This window comes from Danio aesculapii, chromosome 10 (assembly GCF_903798145.1).
Source record: "Danio aesculapii chromosome 10, fDanAes4.1, whole genome shotgun sequence".
In the NCBI taxonomy this organism is placed as follows: domain Eukaryota; kingdom Metazoa; phylum Chordata; class Actinopteri; order Cypriniformes; family Danionidae; genus Danio; species Danio aesculapii.
In genome coordinates, this window is record NC_079444.1 from 4,217,451 (window position 1) to 4,241,168 (window position 23,718).

At 37.6% G+C, this 23,718-nt stretch overlaps 1 protein-coding gene across 1 annotated transcript in view; it reads right to left on the reverse strand.

The window, feature by feature from the left end:
- Positions 1–411: 411 nt before the first annotated feature.
- Positions 412–23,718, reverse strand: part of LOC130236794 (glutamate receptor ionotropic, NMDA 3A-like) — a 35,609-nt gene continuing 12,302 nt past the window's right edge. The window contains exons 3-9 of the mRNA XM_056467556.1: positions 14,345–15,395; positions 14,077–14,222; positions 7,912–8,027; positions 7,632–7,783; positions 3,492–3,656; positions 3,272–3,342; positions 412–1,250 (exon numbers count right to left, since the gene is read on the reverse strand). Of these exons, the coding sequence (XP_056323531.1) occupies positions 917–1,250; positions 3,272–3,342; positions 3,492–3,656; positions 7,632–7,783; positions 7,912–8,027; positions 14,077–14,222; positions 14,345–15,395 (2,035 nt within the window). The 3' untranslated portion in view covers positions 412–916. The remainder of the gene's footprint in view (positions 1,251–3,271; positions 3,343–3,491; positions 3,657–7,631; positions 7,784–7,911; positions 8,028–14,076; positions 14,223–14,344; positions 15,396–23,718) is intronic.

Here is a 23,718-nt window from a genome sequence, read left to right on the forward strand (position 1 = left end):
CTAGGACAAGTTAATACCGGATTGGTTAAAATAAATACTGGAACCCAAAACAGGAAAATCAGATATTTTGGTGGACAATCTTAAGCTCCACCCTTTAGTGCTCTACTGTTGTGTTAAGTATTCTTATGAAAGAGTCCCAAAATAGTGGTACATTACGGTTCACTTTTTTTAGTACTTCTGACAGTGAAAATGGATGTAAGTGCATACTGGACTGCACTGCTCGATGGACATTAACCATTGATGTCTGTCAGTGTGGTGTGAGTTAACCTTTATCCATCCATCATCATCTCACCACTATTCTTTTGCTTCTGGTTAATAATTTTACATTTCATAATATTTCCAATGGACAAAGAACATATTTGATGTTATCTGAAAGAAATTAAACTGACAGAAATATATCTCAAAGCCATTTTAATCCATAGAAACATAACCACTCAAGGTTGACAGCGTGTTCAAGGTTAACACTTTCTTGTTACAGAGAAAACTGTGTGGCTTTCTTCTTTAAAAAAAAAATCTTCTCAGCCCTGCGTATCAATATGCAGGAAATGCTACCGTACATCACTTTGACACCTTAAATAAATGTCATTTTGACACATAAATGTCTTCCTTTTATGCAGTTACTCGCTGTCTTTGTCACGTCGCTGCATTAAAAACAAGGTATTCCCAGAACTGAACTTCTGGGAATACAGAAATACACACTGCTTATCCAATTTTGACTTCATATTTTCCCGTATGTCCTTTCGTTCAAGTTCAGTTCAATGAGAAATGAAACATAAAAACAAATAACAAAAAGGCTTCGAAGAAAGTGCTGAGAAAGTCTTGCTTCCCTTAGGAGCTGCAATTGAATTAATCAACCGGTAGGTCCAAGACTTTGAACAACGCAACTCATAAAACTCCAGCCAAATCTTCCACGAGTCTAGGACTCGGTTGAAGTCTTTGTCTTCTGATACTGCTCCAGCTCTTTTTTCTTCTTCATTGCAAGCTGTAGTTGCTTTTTGATAAGCTGGATTTGCGTTTCCAGGTCTGTTAATTCCTGTACAATTGGGTTCTGGGCGAGACCCAGTAAGTCGGTTCTTCCGTTAGAAGTGGCCTGTAATGGAAGCTGCCTCTTCTCCTGTGAACACAGCAGTTCTTTACAATGGCAGCATTCCAGGTCATTTTGTCCCTCTTGATTGGACAGTTTTCGTCTGTTGCAGTTGGGGGTTCCCAAAGAGTTCCATGGCATTTGCTGGTTGTTTCCAACATTGCAGCTTAAGAACAAGAATAATACAATACAATACAATACAATATCAGTATAAAAATACAAACTTAATATATATGACTCTGAATAACTCATACATCTGGCTACAGATATGTATTATGTTGGTTCATGGACATACCTTTTTTTGGTTATAAGAACATTATTCAAAATGTTTTCGTAACGTTTCAGTCTCATGCTGAATGAATGTTTTAAGAACATTTCCCTAACATTCTCAGTAAGTTATTAAATGTTATTGTGGAAGGCTTACTATAGTAAATAGTAAGTATATGGTAAATATATGATGAAATAATGTTCTCGTCACAATTTTCTATCAATGTTATTAATAATGTGGGTAATTATATGTAAAATCTACATAATATAACACTACTTTCTCCTGTGTTCTTTTAATAACACTGTGTTCTAACATTTACACAACATTTATGAAACATTACTGTTAGTTGGGTACACTACACCCTGCCCCCAATGTTAACCAACAGTGTTAAATGAAGAAGAGAAGAAAAATTCCTGAAACAATCATGTTTGTTTTTGACTTAATTGTTTCATACAAATGTATCTCTTGCTCTTGCGTAGCTTTTGCATTTCTTTTACGCATGGTTCACAATGGGGCGTCAGTGATAATGCTTTCCATTGACTTTGAATAGAGTGAGGTTGCCGAACTGAATTGTAGGTCTGTCAAGTCACGTTGAGTTCATTGTTTGCTGTTTTAAACCTTTCAAGCGGCAAAGCAGTCATCAGCCAATCAGATTGATTTACTAGTGCAGATGGTAGCCAATCACTTTTGTGCAGTACCAGAGAATAGCATTATGTCATGGTATGTGAAGACTTCTTATACTATATATATATATATATGGGGGGGGGGGGGGGGGGGGGGGGGGGTTAAGTTCGGGGTGAGGTGTCCGAATAACTGGCGCTCCAGGCAAACGGAGATCACACCACCCTCAACCTGAAAGTAAAAAATATAGTGACCGGTTCGCGGATGAAAGTGAGGACCGGAAGAGAGGGGGTGGGTGACGCGGATGAAAGTGAGGACTGGGGGGTTCGCCGACGCCTCCCTCACTATTCAAGGCAGCCACCTAGGTCACCTCTATGGACGTGCCAGCCCTGATAACACTGTTGAGAACTGGGTACTGTGTACTATGGTGTTAGTAACTACTATGAAGCATGTCTCGGGCGGCCGCTGCGATCGGATCCTATACGAATGTTGGGGCTTTCACAGACCATACCAAATTGCTAGTGGTTGAAATTATGTGAATTATCTGGGATACATAACAAAATGGGTGGGTGGCTGGACATGGGTCTGAAATACGGGAGACTCCTAGGAATGTTGGCAGGTATGCTCACACATACACTCTGTACTCTGACTACTTCAAAATTGTTGATAAGCCGAGGTGGGCATTTCACTCTGTCTCGTGCTGAATGCTGTCGACCAATCACAACAGACTGTCATCGGTCCAATCAGCGCAGATTAGCTTCGCGCTAAGGAGGGGTTTGGGAACAAATGAATCGCTGAACGATTCATATGGGAGTCGCTGGGATAAATAGATAAAAATAAATGCAGATTATAAGACAATGGAAGTGTTTTTGATCTCGCATGCATATCAGCCTGTTGTTGGAGACCCCCAAAACCAAAATATGACTCTTTTTAATGTATAATAGGGGCTCTTTAAGTAACAGTAGAAGCAAAATAATTGACTTTAATCTGTTGAATCATTAGTAAAAATAATAATTCAACAGCCCATCATCAACTATTTCTCGCATACTATTCAGTCAGATGTGTTTATTCCTTTGTAGAATATTTCATTCAAATATTTAACTGCAGAACTTAATGAGACCAACAAAAGTGTAAAGACTGAAATACTATTAAATCCTGTAAGAGGATGTTTCCTCTTTTAAAACAATATGATGTCAAAAGATCAAGCTAATTAAATGTAATTTCTATCAACCAGCAAAACAGCACAGAACATTAATTTAGGGTTGCCTGGATGTACTTTTGATATGAAAGCGGTTTACCTTTTCTCAGGTTTTGCAACTGTCTGCAATTTGTCTTCTTTGAAAGTCGGGTTAAGTGCTCGATGTAATCTCTGGAAAACAATTAAATTAGGCGTTATTAAAGCCAAGCACTGCGAATTGCAAAGTGAATAATGAGCAAAGCAGTCATTCCCTCAGTGCTACAACGTGTCGCCGAGAGGACATGTAATTATGTGCAATAAAACGCAAGGAGGGAACTTACTTGACTGGTGTGGAGCCAGTACTTATGCTGTGTGGACTCCTGCATTCTCGGAATCACCCAGCGATGGACGATGTGTTCACCCAGGGTGGTGAGGAGAGACAGGGCCACTCCAATGCATAGCATGACAAATAACCCTGAGAAGTGCTTTATCCCCATCTGTAAAGTCTGGCAGTGACAACAGAAAGTCGAGTTTAGAAGAGAGCGATGGTTCATTGTGAATAAAATGTAGTCAGTATTTAGTCTTCCTCACATAGAACTTTGATTATTATTTAGGGTATTGTCTAAAGTGACAAATGTGATTGGAGGTATTTTGGAAAACTTAAGTAGATATCAATTTTAATAAAACAAACAAACACTAAAGTATCATAAGAGATTCCTAAAATCAGTTTGAGGAACAAATCATTGTCATTATCCTTTACAAAATATCTTCGTCCAGGCTCTTGAATCACTTGAATCAGGTGATGGTTCAAGTTGAAGATTCAGCTAGCTCTAGCCGGCAGCAACTCTCACATGGTCGCCCACTGAAGCTAAGCAGGGCTACGCCTGGTCAGTACCTGGGAAAGCTAGGTTGCTGCCGGAAGTGGTGTTAGTGAGACCAGCAGGGGGCGCCCAACCTGTGGTTTGTGTGGGTCCTAATGCCCCAGTATAGTGACGGGGACTCTATACTGCCCAGTGAGCGCCGTCTTTCGGATGAGATGTTAAATCGAGGCCTGTGGTCATTAAAAATTCCCCGGCATCCTGGCCAAATTTGCCCACTGGCCTCTGTCCATCACGGCCTCCTAACCATCCACATTTCATAATTGGCTTCATCACTCTGTCTCCTCTCCACCAATCAGCTGGTGTGTGGTGTGCGGTCTGGTGCAATATGGCTGCCGTCGCGTCATCCAGGTGGATGTTGCACACTGGTGGTGGATGAGGAGATTCCCCCCCAATGTGTAGAGCGCTTTGAGTGTCTATAAAAGCGCAATATAAATGTAAAAATATAAACATTTTTTAAGTAAAAAAATAATCACAATTGTCACGATCACCAGTGATCTAGCCCAGTGTTTCTCAACCCTGTTCCTGAAGGCACACCAACAGTCCACATTTTCAACCTCTCCCTAATCAAACACACCTGAATCAACTCATCAGAACATTAGAAGAGGCTCCAAAACCTGGAGTTAATGGGTCAGATAAGAGAAACACCAAAACTATGTACTGTTAGTGTGCCTCCGGGAAAAGGGTAGGGAAACACTGATCTAGCCTACACTGAAAAAAATGTCTGCAAAATTGTTGCAAACAATTTATTTGTGTTGAATTTAAACAAACAAATTAAATTTAGCAATGTTCAACTTTATTTATTTGTTTAAATTCAACATAAACAAATTGTTTACAACCACTTAACTTAAAAAAATTAAGTAAATTCAAGGAATCATCTTTGAATACTTTTTTCAGAATATGCAGATTGCTGGAGAACTACGTAACGTAACTATTTTAGGTTGTCAGGTTTGTCAGTTTAGTGGTTAGAGTTCAGCCATATGAAAACGTACGATTTTAAAAAGGAGGACTGGCACCCAACCCCACCCATAAACTCAACCATCATTGGAGGATGAGCAAATTGTACGAAATTGTACGAATTAGCCACTAAATAAAAAAGTTATGAATTGCAGTGAAATTGCATTGGAACTACACGTTTGCCACAACATGATTGCTACAACTACCATGATGCTGTTTAACATGCTCCACCCCCTTTCAAGAAGCTTCTCATTTGCTTTTCATTTGATGCGCTTGAGCTCAACTACTCTCACCGGCAGAGCTGTGATAAAAACAAAACACTATTGGCTGTATTTAAAAAAGGAGCAGAGCTACTCTGTGCCGCCCTCTCTTCATTGTTTGGTTGAGATTACATCAAACATCGAATAAACAATGCAAATTCCACGCTACCATTAAGATACAATTTTGCTATTAACAAAGCATTGACTAAGTCTTTTAGCACTCCACGCTACTATTAAGATACAATTTTGCTATTAGCAAAGCATTGACTAAGTCTTTTAGCACTCCATGCTACCACTAAGATACAATTTTGCTATTAGCAAAGCATTGACTAAGTCTTTTAGCACTCCACGCTACTATTAAGATACAATTTTGCTATTAGCAAAGCATTGACTAAGTCTTTTAGCACTCCATGCTACTATTAAGATACAATTTTGCTATTAGCAAAGCATTGACTAAGTCTTTTAGCACTCCATGCTACCACTAAGATACAATTTTGCTATTAGCAAAGCATTGACTAAGTCTTTTAGCACTCCACGCTACTATTAAGATACAATTTTGCTATTAGCAAAGCATTGACTAAGTCTTTTAGCACTCCATGCTACTATTAAGATACAATTTTGCTATTAGCAAAGCATTGACTAAGTCTTTTAGCACTCCACGCTACCATTAAGATACAATTTTGCTATTAGCAAAGCATTGACTAAGTCTTTTAGCACTCCACGCTACCATTAAGATACAATTTTGCTATTAGCAAAGCATTGACTAAGTCTTTTAGCACTCCATGCTACCACTAAGATACAATTTTGCTATTAGCAAAGCATTGACTAAGTCTTTTAGCACTCCACGCTACTATTAAGATACAATTTTGCTATTAGCAAAGCATTGACTAAGTCTTTTAGCACTCCATGCTACTATTAAGATACAATTTTGCTATTAGCAAAGCATTGACTAAGTCTTTTAGCACTCCACGCTACCATTAAGATACAATTTTGCTATTAGCAAAGCATTGACTAAGTCTTTTAGCACTCCACGCTACCATTAAGATACAATTTTGCTATTAGCAAAACATTGACTAAGTCTTTTAGCACTCCACGCTACCATTAAGATACAATTTTGCTATTAGCAAAGCATTGACTAAGTCTTTTAGCACTCCATGCTACTATTAAGATACAATTTTGCTATTAGCAAAGCATTGACTAAGTCTTTTAGCACTCCACGCTACCATTAAGATACAATTTTGCTATTAGCAAAGCATTGACTAAGTCTTTTAGCACTCCACGCTACCATTAAGATACAATTTTGCTATTAGCAAAACATTGACTAAGTCTTTTAGCACTCCACGCTACCATTAAGATACAATTTTGCTATTAGCAAAGCATTGACTAAGTCTTTTAGCACTCCACGCTACTATTAAGATACAATTTTGCTATTAGCAAAGCATTGACTAAGTCTTTTAGCACTCCACGCTACCATTAAGATACAATTTTGCTATTAGCAAAGCATTGACTAAGTCTTTTAGCACTCCACGCTACTATTAAGATACAATTTTGCTATAGCAAAGCACTGACTAAGTCTTTTAGCACTTCACACTACCATTAAGACACAATTTTGCTATTAACAAAGTCTTTTAGCTCAATAAAGTTGCTGCTTTTGTAACGGAGGCCAGCCAGTAGGTGCTGTGCAGGTAAACCTCACTCCTCTGACCTCTAAAGGGGGCTCTAGCGACAGACGCTAGAGGCTATGGTCTTTAACCTCCTTGTTAGAGCAACCGACTCCCATGTGGAAGGTCGCCGGTTCAATCCTAGCTCGGAGCAGGTTGGGTCGTGTAGGACCGGCGGTGTTACATTGGTGCCGTGACCCGGATGGGAGTGAGGTTTAGGGGGTGAGTGTAACGGAGGCCATCCAGTAGGTGCTGTGCTAGTAAACCTTACTCCTCTGACCTCTAAAGGTGCTCTAGCGACAGACGCCCAGCTTGAATCGAGTTCGGTGGTGTAGGACTGCCGGGGTTACACTTTTACTAGTTATTTAGGTACTAGTTTGGTTAAAGTATTGGGTGGAATTATTTATGTAGAATATGCACTTTATAAGTACTAATAAACAGCTAATATATAAGTAATAAGCAGTTAATAAGCCACTAGTTAATAGGGGAAATAGGTACCTAAACTGTTAACATATATGAATTCGATGATTAAAACTAATCAAAGTTATGAAATAGGAACTCATAACTGCGAGACATAAACTTACAATTGTAACACAGACTCGTGACTGTAAGTAAAAACGTCACTGTAGCTTTAAAAAAGAGTTATTGGAAGTAAACTCAAAACTGTGTGAAGAAGTCTGAATTCCAAGAAATAAACTCTGGATTTCTGCAGTATCATGACTTACCTCAGTGACTGCAAAGCTTCTTTTACCACACGGCACCACCTTGTACCACTTATCATGCAGCATGTCCATAAATCCATCAGATTTGTACTGACTGACCAACTCTGAGATATTTGAAGTCAGAGGGGAGTTCTGTTTGAGCCCAATACCATAGCCTGTCAAAAGAAGAGAAATGTATTATTTATCAGCATGAGCCCAATAGTTCATTCGCTCTCGAATCTGCTGTATATATATATATAAAATAACAATAATAAAAGGGAGTAAGAAGAATTTATTTACTTGCCTTCAATTGCAAAAGGCTTTCCCACTGTCAGCATCTTGCAGTCTGCATCAATAGACACTTCATAGTCTAAAAGAGCTTTGTCCATTATAAAAGCATCAAGCTTTTGGGGATCATCCCTGAAATTACATCAAACGCTTTAGTGTTATTCGTAGGTGTTGCAGTCATCGTGAACTTTTGACACTGGTGTTGATGCTGAATCAGTGAATTAGTCCTAGATCCAAATAGCTAGACACACACTCATAAGTCCATAACACAGCTATACCACCAGCTGGTACATATCCTTGTTTATCCTTCGCAATTCAAGTATGCTATCTTGCAAAAACACATGCTGGGTTGATTTAAAAAGAGCGAGCTGGTTAACCTTCTTAGGAAAATGTTGCAAATTTCATCTACTTCTCCTGAAATCTATTCATTCTGCCCTACTTGAAGGAATTATACACAGTGGCAATATTTTGGAGTGTGTGGTCAGATTTGAGGACTGCATCAAATCGTGTCCCGAAGGTTGTGAAATCTCAAAAGAAGAGTTTCTGACTCGCAACAGAGGATGTGAAAGGAGGAAAACCTAATCTAAATTTAGTTACGTTTGGCCTGTCGAACATGCAAGTGATGTTGTTTGGAAACTCTTGCCACTGGAATCCCGCAAACTGTCATTCCTACAATAAATACTTTAAGTCAAAATTGTCTTTCCACACTAAGCAACAGTTAACTTTAGCTCAACAAATCCTGTAGTTTAAGCTTCATAACCTCATTAACAAATTCAAAGCTATTAACAAAGTCTTTTAGCTCAATAAAGTTGCTGCTTTTGTAACGGAGGCCAGCCAGTAGGTGCTGTGCAGGTAAACCTCACTCCTCTGACCTCTAAAGGGGCTCTAGCGACAGACACTAGAGGCTATGGTCTTTAGCCTCCTTGTTAGAGCAACCGACTCCCATGTGGAAGGTCGCCGGTTCAATCCTAGCTCGGAGCGGGTTGGGTGGTGTAGGACCGGCGGTGTTACATTGGTGCCGTGACCCGGATGGGAGTGAGGTTTAGGGGGTGAGCGTAACGGAGGCCATCCAGTAGGTGCTGTGCTAGTAAACCTTACTCCTCTGACCTCTAAAGGTGCTCTAGCGACAGACGCCCAGCTTGAATCGAGTTCGGTGGTGTAGGACTGCCGGGGTTACACTTTTACTAGTTATTTAGGTACTAGTTGGGTTAAAGTATTGGGTAGAATTATTTATGTAGAATATGCACTTTATAAGTACTAATAAACAGCTAATATATAAGTAATAAGCAGTTAATAATCCACTAGTTAATAGGAGAAATAGGTAAACTGTTAACATATATGAATTCGATGATTAAAACTAATCAAAGTTATGGGATAGGAACTTATAACTGCGAGACATAAACTCACAATTGCAAGAAAGACTCGTGACTGTAAGTAAAAACGTCACTGTAGCTTAAAAAAAGAGTTATTGGAAGTAAACTCAAAACTGTGTGAAGAAGAAGAAGAAATTTGGAGAAGAAATTTGTCTTTTGTTTTACACTAGGGGTGCCCAAACTCAATCCAGGAGGGCCAGTGTCCTGCAGATTTCAGCTTCAACCTGCCTTAAAATACCTGCATGGATGTATCTAGAAAGCCTAATAACAGCTAGATTACCTACTAGTAATGCTAGTGTGTCAGATTGGGGTTGTAACTAAACTTTGCTGGACACCAGCCTTCCATGACCAAATTATCGGCAATTTTCTGGAAAGGGATCATGTGTGAACAGGCCCTTTTTGAAAATAACAGTAAATTTGTTGCTGCAGTTTTCCAGAAAGAGAACTTTTACCGTTATCGGCGTTACCGTGCTGCATAAACATGAGACTCTTATCGGGCGATTAAACAAAATATCGCCGCTTATCTATTCTCAAAGTTGAGTTAGGAGCTGGGTCTATTCTACGCAAGCTATGATGACTTTCCCCTTGATATTTTAGCGCAGATGTATACCTGGCCAAATTGCACTGTAGGGGGCGAGAATGAGTCTTCGAACCTGTGTGTATTCCTACAGTGAAATTACTGCATCAAACGTGACGTGCTAACATGGATGCAGTTCGCTAGAGTGAATCTGATTAATGTTAGCTCCACGTCTAACTATCAGGCACCTGTAGAGTTTATGCGTTTGAGTAAAACATATACAAATAAAATGGAGTGGGTGCTTTTTAAAATGAACGACAGTAAATGAAAGTCAAACCAGTGAGCCGTCTGACAAAAAAAAGTGCCCTTTTGAATCAAATCAGCAGGATGCCCTTCTGGATCTTTCACTTACTTCGAAGACACTACTGACTACACTTACATGGACATCTGTAATCTACTTATTTGCCTTAATAGACAATAATATAACTAAGGTGTTTACGTGAAGTGTTTCCTGTAATTTTGGGTGACTAACTGCAGTTCGGCAGTTTCACCTTCAATCATGAACATTTCATTCATGCCCCCGTGACAAACTGAGCTATTAGACGCAAATAAGGAGTAAGGACTGGTGAGAGTGCTATGGAATTTAATAACGCATGCCAAATGGAAAAAAAAAAACTGCATTTCGCGATGTGTGTGTGTGTGTGTGTGTGCGTGCGGTCCTTTACTGACAGCCGCGCGTGTGGATCTTGTCGGAAAATATGGTGAAAAGTCCTACAGTACATGACGGTAATAGTTTGATCGCAGTGTTTACTTCAATGATGCCACTAATATCTGCATACTCCACATCTTAATTCCATTTCTGTTTAGTTCAGTTATGACTTTAGTCAGATTAGGGTAATAAAAAATCACTGTTTCAAGTTTATGTAGGCCTACAGTTCAAAATTCATGTTTAACTGAATATTCAGTTAGTAAACACAAGTACATCTTATTGAACATCATTTATTTTCATCACCAATTTTCATAGTAGAACAGTTTCTCAAGATGTTTGTGATGCATTTTGGAAACAGGAGATAAGCCCCTGGTCTAATGCGCCACCTGGCTTGAGAAACCCGTTCTCGAAGACTAACTTTTAGTCATTATTTGGGTAGCACACATATTCAAATGAGCCATTTTAATCTAGATTAACTCCAAGATTACTGTCAGATTAATCTAGATAAAAAATTAATCTATGCGCACCTATGGTTTTACCATTACTGGAAATTTCCCCAGAATGTTGCTTTGAGTGAACGCAGAGGAAAAATCAGCGGAAAGGGTTTTACAACGCGCTGACGTGCGACGTCTGCTCCAGCCAATCAGAACATTCTAAACATACAACATACATCTCGACATGTGAAAGTGTTCCTCCGTATGTTTTCATCAAAGTTGCTCACAATACATATCCATCCACAGAGTTTGTAATGTAGTCCAATGCGAAACATTTAGCTGCGGTTTGCGCTTCTGCTTTTGGATGTCTCTGGGACAAAGCAGCTGCATGAATACTAAAGCTTTAAATAAAAGTGAAACCATCAACAAAAACTACGTAGAGGAAGATGCTAACCATCTCACAAAAAGTTCTGGACATGCTAAAGGAAGACAGAAGTTATGCGGCTGTAGGGCGCCATTTCAGAATAAACAAATCTTTTGATTCGTTACATAAAGAAGGAGGAAAATAGCATAAGGATGACAGGAGCAAGTTTCAACAATGAAGCAGAAAGGGTTGTAACTGTCTGAAACAAGACCATCGTAAGGATCAGGCCTGTAACCAGCCCGGTGAAAGGTGATTTTCTATTTAATTATGAGATTTAAATACATTTTTAAGCACTATTTTTAGCTGGATTAACTTGTCGGATGGTCATCATAACCACACTTTTTGATGTACCAAAAATGTTTACCAAAGATTTAGAATAAAGAAATATGAAAATTTTAAAATACAAATTTATTACATCATATATTATTAGAAAGAAATATATATGAATCTGTTTTAAATTAAAAACAAGCCTATTGTCAGGCAAATTGTAAATAACAAACTGGCCAGCACATTCATCTTTCCCTGGCCGTTTGAATTAAAAATGATATAGAGCTTTACAATTTTTCTAGTCTCTCTTGTAAAAAAAGTACATTTGAAAATTCATGCATAACAACAACAGCCAAATTAGTAGTCAAATAAATGTTAATATGGACCGTTATTGGTGCTTCACGTCTTTTTATTGCTCATTTTTTGTTTTAAGAATAAGGTCCAAGATTTAGAATAAGAGTTACTTGTAAAATGTTTTCTCCATTTAATACAGTAGCGAAAGATGACTTCACTTACATCAGATTGTATGTTATCTAGCAGCTGGATGTTGGACTCATGAAAAATAATAGTTTACATTGGCCAAAACTGATTAGCTGACGTCATGAGTCAACAGAGGATTCCGCTCCATCGTAAAGCCTTTTCAATGCGTTATTTTCACTTACTATGATGGCATAGCAGTCAAAATAGGACAAATAAGCTCATGTTTGGGACAAGTTCTGGACATTTGTCGAACCCCTTTTCGACAAATTGGGGGCAGTCAAAAGAAACCCACCATAAAGTCAGATGTTAAAACAGTAGAAGTAGTAAGTTTCCGGAACTACGTCATATCATTAATATCGTTCAAGATTTTTCAATGAATTCTTTTTTTATCATTTTCATAATTTTTTTATAATGATTATCAAGTTTTATAACCATTCAAGATTTTTTTTTTATTAAACTTTGATGCATCACTTGCTTTTGTTCATATCTCGGACAGTCCTACATATTAAAGTTAAATATCAATGTCAAGAGAAAATGCGTTGCTCTACAATTATATATATTTTTTATTATGACAAGAATAAAGGCAAAAACTACTGACTAAAATACTGACTTCTTTATTTTTTATTTTGCCCACTCAACAATTCACACATTACTGTCTGGCTAGTTTTTGTCCTCTTCTTATAAGCTAAAAAGGCATTATTGGTCCAACAATCCTGTCCATTATCACCAATAAAGCCTAGAAATTGAGCATCAGTATATTGTAAACCGGTAGGTTCATATATTCTTTTCCAGTTATCAAAGACATAATTTGTTTCTTAATTTTAGTTTGTAGCTATAACATTGTTTTAACTTCAAAATTGTAACATATACATCAGTGTAAAACCTATAAATTGTGGAAAAAACATATTCTATAATATTAAAACCACATGGGTTTTCACTTTTGCCATAGCATCTTATTTTTTTTTTGTTTTGTTTTAACAAACTTATTATCCCTCAGGTTTTTCCAAACTTTTACAAAAACGTTCCTCCTTTCCCACTGCTGTTGCAATTTTTAGGCAAAAATTATTGGTCATCTGGTTATCTCTATGATGATTACGCATGGACGGATCATAAAGATGACTGTACAGGTGTACCTGTTTCAGAGAAAATCTCTTCAAAATGATTCATATTCAACTCAAATCAAACCGTTCACCTGAAATCTGTTCACTCCACCAGCCGAAATCATGTTGTGCGCACCGAAAGCGAACCTCCGCGAACACAACGATGACGTCACATTTGCCGCCGCGCGAGTCAAATAACAGAAAGCTGATTGGCTATTGCATGTTGGTCTCATTTGTAGTCGTAATACCGCAAATTACATTAGGACTAGTGAAATAAAACACTACAACACCACGAAAACCAAGCAACAACAACAAAAAAGAATTTAAATGAGCATTAGTTTACATGAACATCGGAAAAATAAGACCTGTGCAAAAATATTTAAGACCTAGAACAGTGAATTTAACACTTTTTAAGGCCTAAAATTTCAATATTTAAATTTGGGGCTTTGTAAGACTTTTTAAGACCCCTTGTCTATAATAATTGTAAAAAATAAAGCTGACATGGATTTTGCCTGTTGCGGGTTTTTTAAGAACGTAACTTTTAACTCTTATTTTCCAAAGGATCAAGAGAATTTTGGCTCATGACTTCTTTAAATGACATACCCTACTACCAATACATGCAAGGCAGGTGTGTAATGAGAAGAAATACTGAGTTTGCATCTAAAAATTGTTGATTTGCAGTAATATGGGTTTCAGCACACCCCAGCTATCAGTAAACAAGTCAATTCCTTCCTGCTGTTGTACAGTGAAACCCCAGGGATTTATAAGACACAGTAAGTAGACGGAAGCCATCTGAAAAGGACATGGTAGAGGGCATCAAGTGAATTAGTGCTGCTTCAGTGATCGATGCCACTTTGCAATAACGATTACGACTTACTTAAGATGATCTATCCCATCAGGGGTCGTAGGGGCATTATATCGTCTCATGTATTCATGCATCTCTGGGAAGCTTTTTTTCACATAGTCCTCAGCGCTGCTCTCCCGAACGGTTCCAAAGCGGAAACCTTGTGATGGATGATGGAGCTTGAAAGGCAAGAGGACCATTTTTATCAACCATAATGTATATCCTTTTTATCTCTAACAATTGGTAAGCCGGAAGGGCAATTTGACCCCCTTTAAAAATGACAACTGCAAGTTACTCTTACCTTGGGATCATGTATACCTGAGAGTTGCTCGTAGGTTTTCTCACCAACCATTACAGCTGCGAGATTTGCTGTGTATGTTGACAGGCAGAACAGGCAGAATATGGCCCAGAGGTTCATGAGGAATCTGCCGGTCCAACACTTGGGTGGCTTAATGGCGGCAGTTCTGCCGAATAAGATTGCGTAGCAAACATTTAACGCAGAGGAGAAAGAAAAGACTCGGTCCCTGTTCCTACCCCTCGGGGTCATTCCGAAAGGACTTTTCCATTCATATAAAGTCAGGAACACAGCCGTGACATGTAAAGACACAAATATCCCAAGCCACATACTCCAGTGCAGGGGCCACATGAAGGCGCCAATAGGTGCCGCAGTATCCCTAGTCCTGACAAGGATTCCCAAACTGGTGGAAAAGAAAGGACTGGTGAAGTCAATGACTTGACTGCGTGCTGAGTTGATGCTAAAAGAAGTGACAGCCAGATGTGCCGCACCGCTCATGAGATCCCCGACTAGCCCCGTCCAGCGACCGTTCTTGTACGCTCCGTACTTTCCATCTCCCACAATGTAGAGGTCAAAATCAAACCCCATGTCCTCTGCCAGCTTCTCCAATAGATCAATACAATAACCGTAGCAGCATTTTTTAAATTCCAGCGGGACGGTGTCATTGGCACCCTGCAAACCCTGAAAAAGACTTTCCAGTAAGGCTGTATCATTTGTTAGGGGGTCAAGGCACAGCTGGCCAGCCGGGCACAAACCTTCTTCATCAACATCTCGAGTGAAGACGAACGGGTGTTCTACTAGGGTGACGACTCGTAAGTGTAGACGTGAGGAATGACGCCAGTCTGCTCCAGGCTGGGACCGTCTCTTGTTGGGCCAAACACCATAATCCATAACCACCTTGCCATGCTTCCAGCTGCCAAGACGGGTCCACATGGGCTTCCCTATTGGGTCATGTTGTAGATTCCATATGAAGTGATGGCTTTCAGAGATGATGGTGGATTCCTCTTGAACACTGATGCAGCCGCTCAGGCCGTCAAAAGAAGTGCTGGCCATGTATCTGGGAATCAAGAGGAAACAGGTTTAATTTCATTTTCAGTCAATGGAAGAACATCAAATCAGATTTTGACCAGATCTAAATGTCTCTGATATGCCCCCACAGTCCAAAGACATATGGTACAGGTGAATTGGATAGGCTAAATTGTCCGTAGTGTATGTGTGTGAGTGCAAGAGTCTATGGATGTTTCCCAGAGATGGGTTGCAGCTGGAAGGGCATCCGCTGCATAAAACATGTTCTGGATAAGTTGGCGGTTCATTCCACTGTGGCAACCCCAGATTAATAAAGGGACTAAGCCGCATAGAAAATGAATGAATGAATGAATATATATATATATATATATATATATATATATATATATATATATATATATATATATATATATATATATATATATATATGTAACCGTACTCTCTTTTACTCTGCGTTGTGTTGTAAATGACGAGAGGACACCATTTTGAGTCTGCACAGAGAATGTTATTATGTTTGTGACAGATCGGCAGCTTCAGCTCATACCATTACACTGTCAACAAAAATAACATTCTACAATATAACATATTGTTTTTACATCAGTCAATAAAACATGATTAAAATTCAACTTAAATATGTATGTGTGTGTGTTGTTTATGACCAGAGCCAAGTTCAATGTGGAACAGGTAGAGCATACCTCTTTAGTTAAGGGAAAAAGGTGGAAAAGACCGCTCAAACAATAGTGCAACAGGTATGGCCGCTTGGACTATACCATCTTGATGTTAACCCCAAGGGGGAGAAGAGGTGAAACCACTGTCGCTTTACAGACTCTTTTTACATTTATATTGTGAACACAAAACAATTTTAAATGAACTAACTAAACAGGAGGAAAATATAGTAAAATCAATATGCTTGAAATATATATATATATATATATATACAGTTATAGTCAGAATTATTAGCACCCCTGAATTACTAGTCCCCCTGTTTATGTTTTTCCCCAATTTCTGTTTAATGGAGAGCAGATCTTTTCAACACATTTCTAAACATGATAGTTTTAATAACTCATTTCTAATAACTGATTTATTTTATCTTTGCCATAATGACGGTAAATAATATTTTACTAGATATTTTTCAAGACACTTCTAAACAGCTTAAAGTGACATTTAAAGGCTTAACTAGATTAACTAGGCAGGTTAGGGTAACTAGGCAAGTTATAGTATAATGGTGGTTTGTTCTGTAGACTATCGAAAATAATATAGCTTAAAGGGGCTAATAGTTTTTATCTAAAAATGTTTTTTTAAAAATAAAAAACTGCTTTTAATCTATCCAAAATAAAACAAATAAGAGTTTCTCCAGAAGAAAAAATATTATCAGACATACTGTGAAAATTTCCTTGCTCTGTTAAACATCATTTGGGAAATATTTACAAAAGTTTCAAAATTCAAAGGGAGGCGAATAATTCTGACCTCAACTATATATATATATATATATATATATATATATATATATATATATATATATATATATATATATATATATATATATATATATATATATATATATATATATATATATATATATATATATATATATATATATATCTTTTTTTCATCTTTGTTGTAGTTTTTAAAAAAAAAGGAAAGATATTGCCAGTAAAGTCGCTAAAGTTACCCAATCTGCTTTCTGCAGTTCTTGTGCTATCTGTTAAACTGTTGGTTAAGCAACAATTGATTTGGGACATAATAATAATAATAATTATTATGCCTATTATTAAATTGCAGTATTTTCATGGCAATTTAAACTACCCCTTCAATATGTACAATAAAAAAAAAGCAGCTGCATATATAGGACTAGACATACTGTAGGACTGCTTATACTCTAGGGAAGAATCTCTAAGTGCATAAATTACATCATTTGTTTGTTGTGCTTGAATGTTAAAGCGGCCCTCCTATGAATTGTCAGTCACTGATATGGCCGCCCGTCCTGCTCTTAGCAATGCATATTTCTGCATATGCATATAATGCATATACAGATACACTTAAAAAATAAGCTTTGATATATTTACAGTGGGAAAATTTCAAAATGTCTTCACAGAAGGTGATATTTACTTCGTATTAGAATGATTTTTGACATAATTGAAAAATCAATCTTTTTGAGCCATACAATTTGCCTATTGCCGAAATTATCCGCGAAATTATCCCAGGAGTACTCACGTCGGAGAAAGATGACATTGTACATTTTATACATAGAATTATACATTAGACAATAACAATAACAATTGATAATTCGTTCCTTCATTTTCCGCCCTAGTCCCTTAATTCATCAGCGGTCACCACAGCAGAATGTACCGCTAACTTATCCAGCATTTGTTTTACCAACACAATCTAATGGCAATTCGTAACTTTTTGATTTAGTGGCTAATTCGTATGAATTCGTACGATCTAATTCGTACGATTTAGTATGATTTGCTCATCCCCCAATGACGGTTGGGTTTAGGGGTGGGGTTAGGTGCCACGCCTCCTTTTTAAAATCGTACAATTTCGTACGAACAAGTCTAGTCCAGGGTCACATTTGTGTATTTTGTGCGATAAACTTGTTTCGTTTTCAAAAACAATGTAGCAATACAAAGTGAAAAGATTAGCGCAAATGCCTTGTCATTTATCTTTCATGCTTCAATTTCACATTCAACACACTGCCTGATGGCTAAGCTGTACTATTTATCTACCTGACTGATCTTTCAGTGTAGGGAATAGTATTATGTCTTGTGTTCTTCTCTCCTCAGCTTCATGTTTATCTGCATCAGTGTAGCTAACAGTAACCCTGTTAAATCAGTAATGATAGGAGTGCTGAGAATGTGAAATGTATACCCCGAGGCAGTTTGTTTGGAAGTTGGCGAAGTTGTTTCCTGACAGTGCAGTGTTGAAGAAAGCACTCTTGATATGCTGTCCCTCCGACTGTGTTTTCCACCAGGCTATTGTATAATGTCACGTCCTACTGCTTTTCATAATAGCTATCACAGCCTTTTCTTGCTCGATACGAGAATGTTTACAAAAAAAAAAAACGTTGGCTTCTTTGCCAAAATTCTGTTGACATACTCAGAAAAGCCTCCTCTCGACTGCGGATGAAGAGGATAATCCTTCTAGAATATGCAGATTTGAGGTATAGCACCACCAATTAAAGATTATCAGTAGTCATTCTATAATTCTGACATCATGGAGAAAAATGTCACTGGGTTTTTTAACATTGTGTATAATCTCTCTGACAGGTTAATTTAAATGAAACGTGTGCTTAGTGACTTATCTGGAACACTTTATTTACTGAGCATACTGTATGTGTGTGTCACAGGAAACGTTCATTCCTGTAGAGATTTGCTGTGTTCTCCTGGGAAGTTTGTTTTTACGAGTTGGCTAGTTGTAATTACAACATCAGGGGCCTGTTTCGGAGGTTCAACCAACTCGGAGTTTAAACTTGAACTCTGAGTTGACTCACAGAGAAATTAAAAACTCAGAGTTTTGGTTTCAGAATAGCTGATCTGAGTTAGGTCAGTAAACTTTGAGTAGAGTTAAGCGCGCACACCGCAGCTATAAAAAGGCATTATCAATGGAGCGCAGATATTATGCGTCACCGATGCAACATCCAAATGAAAAGAGATCAGCATTTCTTTCTCCAGCTGAACTTGATGTGCTCATGCAACGTTTTAGCATATATGACCATATATTTAAAAAAGCAACACCACTGCAGCAGTGAAACAGAGACAGTTAGTATGGGAAGACATAGCTGCTCAAGTCAAAGCGTAAATTTACATTTAAAGTATTTAAATATTTAAGTATAATCAGGTGCGTAGTGGACATTTTAAAAGTGGGGGGACGGCTGTATGAGATCATACGTTCATATAACTATTAATCACCTGTTTCTAAATAGTCTGTCTCTAAAAGTGAGGGGGACATAAGCCGCCCACCCCCCCGGTCGCTACGCCCCTGAGTATAATAAAATAAGTAATGTAATGTGTGACGTTTATTGACTTTTCACTTGCAAAAGTGGGGAATTGGCCGTAATTTTGAAGCTATTTCAGATGTAATTGCATTAAATTACATAAAATAGGCTACTGCATAGCTTCTACAACAAATTTGACAAACCAAGAATGTAGATATCCTTAGCTTAATGTTCTATGGAAAGATTCATTTAACATGTTGATCAGTTTAGGATAGCATTTCTAAAGCTTTTTATATCTCTAAAGAGTTTTTAAAAGATGTAAACAGAGCACTTGTGTGTCTGCCCTTATTGTTGATCAAATGATAGAGGCTGATATGACATTTGGAATGTAGGCAGAACTAAAAAATAGCTTTTAGAAAGAGTAATAATACCATTGATCTAGTTACAGTACCCTTTCGAAGGTCAGTGAATTTAAGCTAATTATTCATTAAAAAAGCACAAGCCATTCTCGTCAAAAGACACAAGACATGACTTTGTTCTTTGTGTGACTGAAAAGTAGGTAATAGCTATGTTTCCGTACAAAAATACTATTTAAATTTACGTTCAAAACTGGAACATCGCATAAAAGATATGCGGATAACAAAGAAAACAATATCATCACTTCCTGATTAACTTGCGCCAAATATCAACAGTAAAAACCGAATTTACTGCGGTAGAAGAAGCTGCGTCAATCTTTTCTTTACTTAATAAATGACTTTCACCTCATGGTGACACGCAATGAACATGTGGTGGCGTTTGAAGCCATGAGACGAGGAGAACAGACGCTCTTGACACGCTCCAGACACCCTGGAGGTCATTAATAATATGATAACATTAATACTAAAATGGTTCAGGCATTTTAGAATGATCATTTCAGATGTTTTACAGCGTGTTCAGCCTGCTGGTTTGTCTATTCGCACACATTTTCATTGTCATATGATCTCCTATAACAAACCTTTTTTAATACACACTGGAATTTGTTAGTAAAAGTGCTTCCATCGTAGTTTATGCTCATCTTTTCTTAGCGAATAAAAAGCCTATCCTACTCCATTATGCTCATGTGTTTTCTGCCTATTTTCAAACGTTATATGCATCTTGGTGTTTCCATCAATCGATTTTTATGCGCATCTCCAAAATGCACATAAAAATAGGGTGGAAACGTAAGGCTAAGGCGAGAAATATTGCTTCATCTTTAAAAAAGGAGAAGAGACCGACAGAGACTCAGAGTTTACAGAATAAAACCTGCTCCTGACCAGGTTAGGTTCACAGAGTAAGTTACCACAGTAACTGACTCTGAGTTAAATTTACCTCTCTTTCACAAACAAGCTTGACTTACCCTGCTTTCTCCAATTTGACAAACCTGCCAATATGAAACAAAAAACCCAGAGTTTCTCTCATTTCAGGGTTAACAAACTCTGAGTTTTTACTTAACCTCCTTTTTGAAACGGGGCCCAGGAGTACTCACGTCGGAGAAAGATGACACTGTACATTTTATACATAGAATTCATGTATAAAATTAAACAATGTGCGTGAGTGTGTTTTGTGTGTGTTTTGTGCTGTAAACTTCATTTTTTTTTATCTCAATGTAGTATTGTAGAGTGTTTTTTAGACAATAACAATAACAATTCATAATTCGTTCCTTCATTTTCCGCCTTAGTCCCTTAATTCATCAGGGGTCACCACAGCAGAATGTACCGCTAACTTATCCAGCATATGTTTAATGTTAACACAATCTAACGGCAATTCGTAACTTTTTGATTTATTGGCTAATTCGTATGAATTCGTATGATCTAATTCGTACGATTTAGTATGATTTGCTCATCCCCCAATGACGGTTGGGTTTAGGGGTGGGGTTAGGTGCCACGCCTCCTTTTTAAAATCGTACAATTTCGTACAAATGAACGAATTCGTACGAGTTAGCCACTAAACTGACAAAACGTAAAATACTTACGTTTTCTCGTGAGATCAGGCTGGTTTTACACAGCGGATACCCTTCAGCTGCAACCCAGTGCTGGGAAACACAATCGATAATAATAATAACAAAATAGTTAACAAACAGTTATACTTATTTTAAGGCTGCATGGTGGCGCAGTTGGTAGCACGTTCGCCTCACAGCAAGAAGGTTGCTGGTTCGAGCCTTGGCTAGGTCAGTTGGTGGTTCTGTGTGGAGTTTGCATGTTCTTCGCGTGGGCTTCCTCCGGGTGCTCCGGTTTCCCCCACAAGTCCAAAGACATGTGGTATGGGTGAATTGAGGAGGCTAAATTGTTCATATTGATGAGTGTGGATGGATGTTTCCCAGTGATGGGTTGCAGCTAGAAGGGCATCCGCTGCATAAAACATAAGCTGTGGTGACCCCAGATTAATAAAGGGATGAATGAATGAACCCCAAAATATATATTATTTTTATTATTTTAACACCCAAATACTATAGAAATAAGCTATAGTAAATACTGTAGTGTTTCTAAATAATACTATAGTAAAGTGCATTATATTGTTTGCAACATTCACTGATTACAGTGAACTGCGGTATTTTACTTTGGTTTTACTAGAGTAAACTGTGATATATTGTAGTGTAATGTAATATGTATTTATATAGGACATTTATCGTGTATGGACATACACACAAAGTGCTTTACAATAATGAGGGGGGTCTCTCCACACCTCCACCAGTGTGCAGCATCCACTTGGATGATGCAATGGCAGCCACAGGACAACGGCGCCAGTGCGCTCACCACACACCAGCTCTAGATAGAGTGATAGAGCCAGTTCGATAGATGGGGTTGATTAGGAGGCCATGATGGTAAGGGCAGATAGTGAAAATTTAGCCAGAACACCAGGGTTACAACACCTGTTTACGAGAAGTGCCATGGGATTTTTAATGACCACAGAGAGTCAGGACTTCGGGTTAATGTCTCATCCGAAAGACGGCGTCCACTGACAGTATAGCGTCTCCACTTCACGGGGCGTTAGGACTCACACAGACCACAGGTTGAGCGCCCCCTGCTGGCCTCACTAACACCACTACCAACAGCAACCTAGTGAAATATACTGTACCTCATAGTTGTACAAAATTACAGTACTGAATTTTTTTTTTATATTAATACAATATATTACCAGACTAACTAGAAAATTACTACAGCAGATTAATTCAAATAGTTCACGATAGTATTGTTTCGAATCTTTACTATAAAATTAACTATACTACAGCATTTTTGTCATGTGAGAAATTTACTCTCGATTCAGGTGCTTGATATTTTACTCAAAATACTCTAGACTTAGGCTGCTCGATTATGGGAAAAATCATAATCACGATTATTTTGGTCATAATTGTTATCACGATTATTCAAAACGATTATCAGTTGAAGTCAAAATTATTCGCCCTCCTGTGAATTTTTATATATATATATATATATATATATATATATATATATATATATATATATATATATATATATATATATATATATATATATATATAAATATTTCCCAAATGATGTTTAACAGAGGAATTTTTCACAGTATTTCCGATAATATTTTTTCTTCTGGAGAAAGGCTTATTTGTTTTATTTCACCTAGAATAAAAGCAGTTTTTAACATTTTGAGACCTATTTTAAGGTCAATATCATTAGCCCCTTTACGCAATATATATTTTTGATTGTCTGCAGAAGAAACTACTGTTATACAATGACTTGTCTAATTACCCTAATTAAGCCTTTGAATGTCACTTTAAGCTGAATACTAGTATCTTGAAAAATATCTAGTAAAATATAATGTACTTTACATCATAGCAAAGATAATAGAAATAAGGTATTAGAAATGAGTTATTAAATCTGTTATGTTTAAAAATGTGTTGAAAATAAATCTTTGCATTAAACTGAAATTGGGGGGAAAGGGTCGCTAATAATTCTGACTTTAACTGTATATATGCACAGTTATTTTCCTCCCTGTAAATAAGGAAAGAGTAATAAATACAATAGAACAAAAATATGAAACAAACTGTGCTTTAAGCATCTTCACTGTAAGAAAAACAAACTTCAGCTACAAAAGTCCTTCAGTCAAGAGCAGTGAGGGATTTTCTCCATTTGTTGTTTGATTCATACTAAAAACAGGCGGCAGCAGGAATATTGCGCTGTCACTTTAAGAATCTCTGAAATTTACTCTGATATGGTTTCACTTTCACGTGTCTTTTGATTCTCAACTTGTTTGTTTATTACACAAATTAGGGTTAATATGAATATTTACTAAACACCGCGCTCTGACACAAATGTGCATGTATTTGACCATTAAAGCGCTCGCATTAAGATGGCGTTAGATGTGTGTGCTCCGCTATAGTAGCATGCGGTCTCGCTCTTCTTTTAAACAAGAATGATTCGAATGTTCA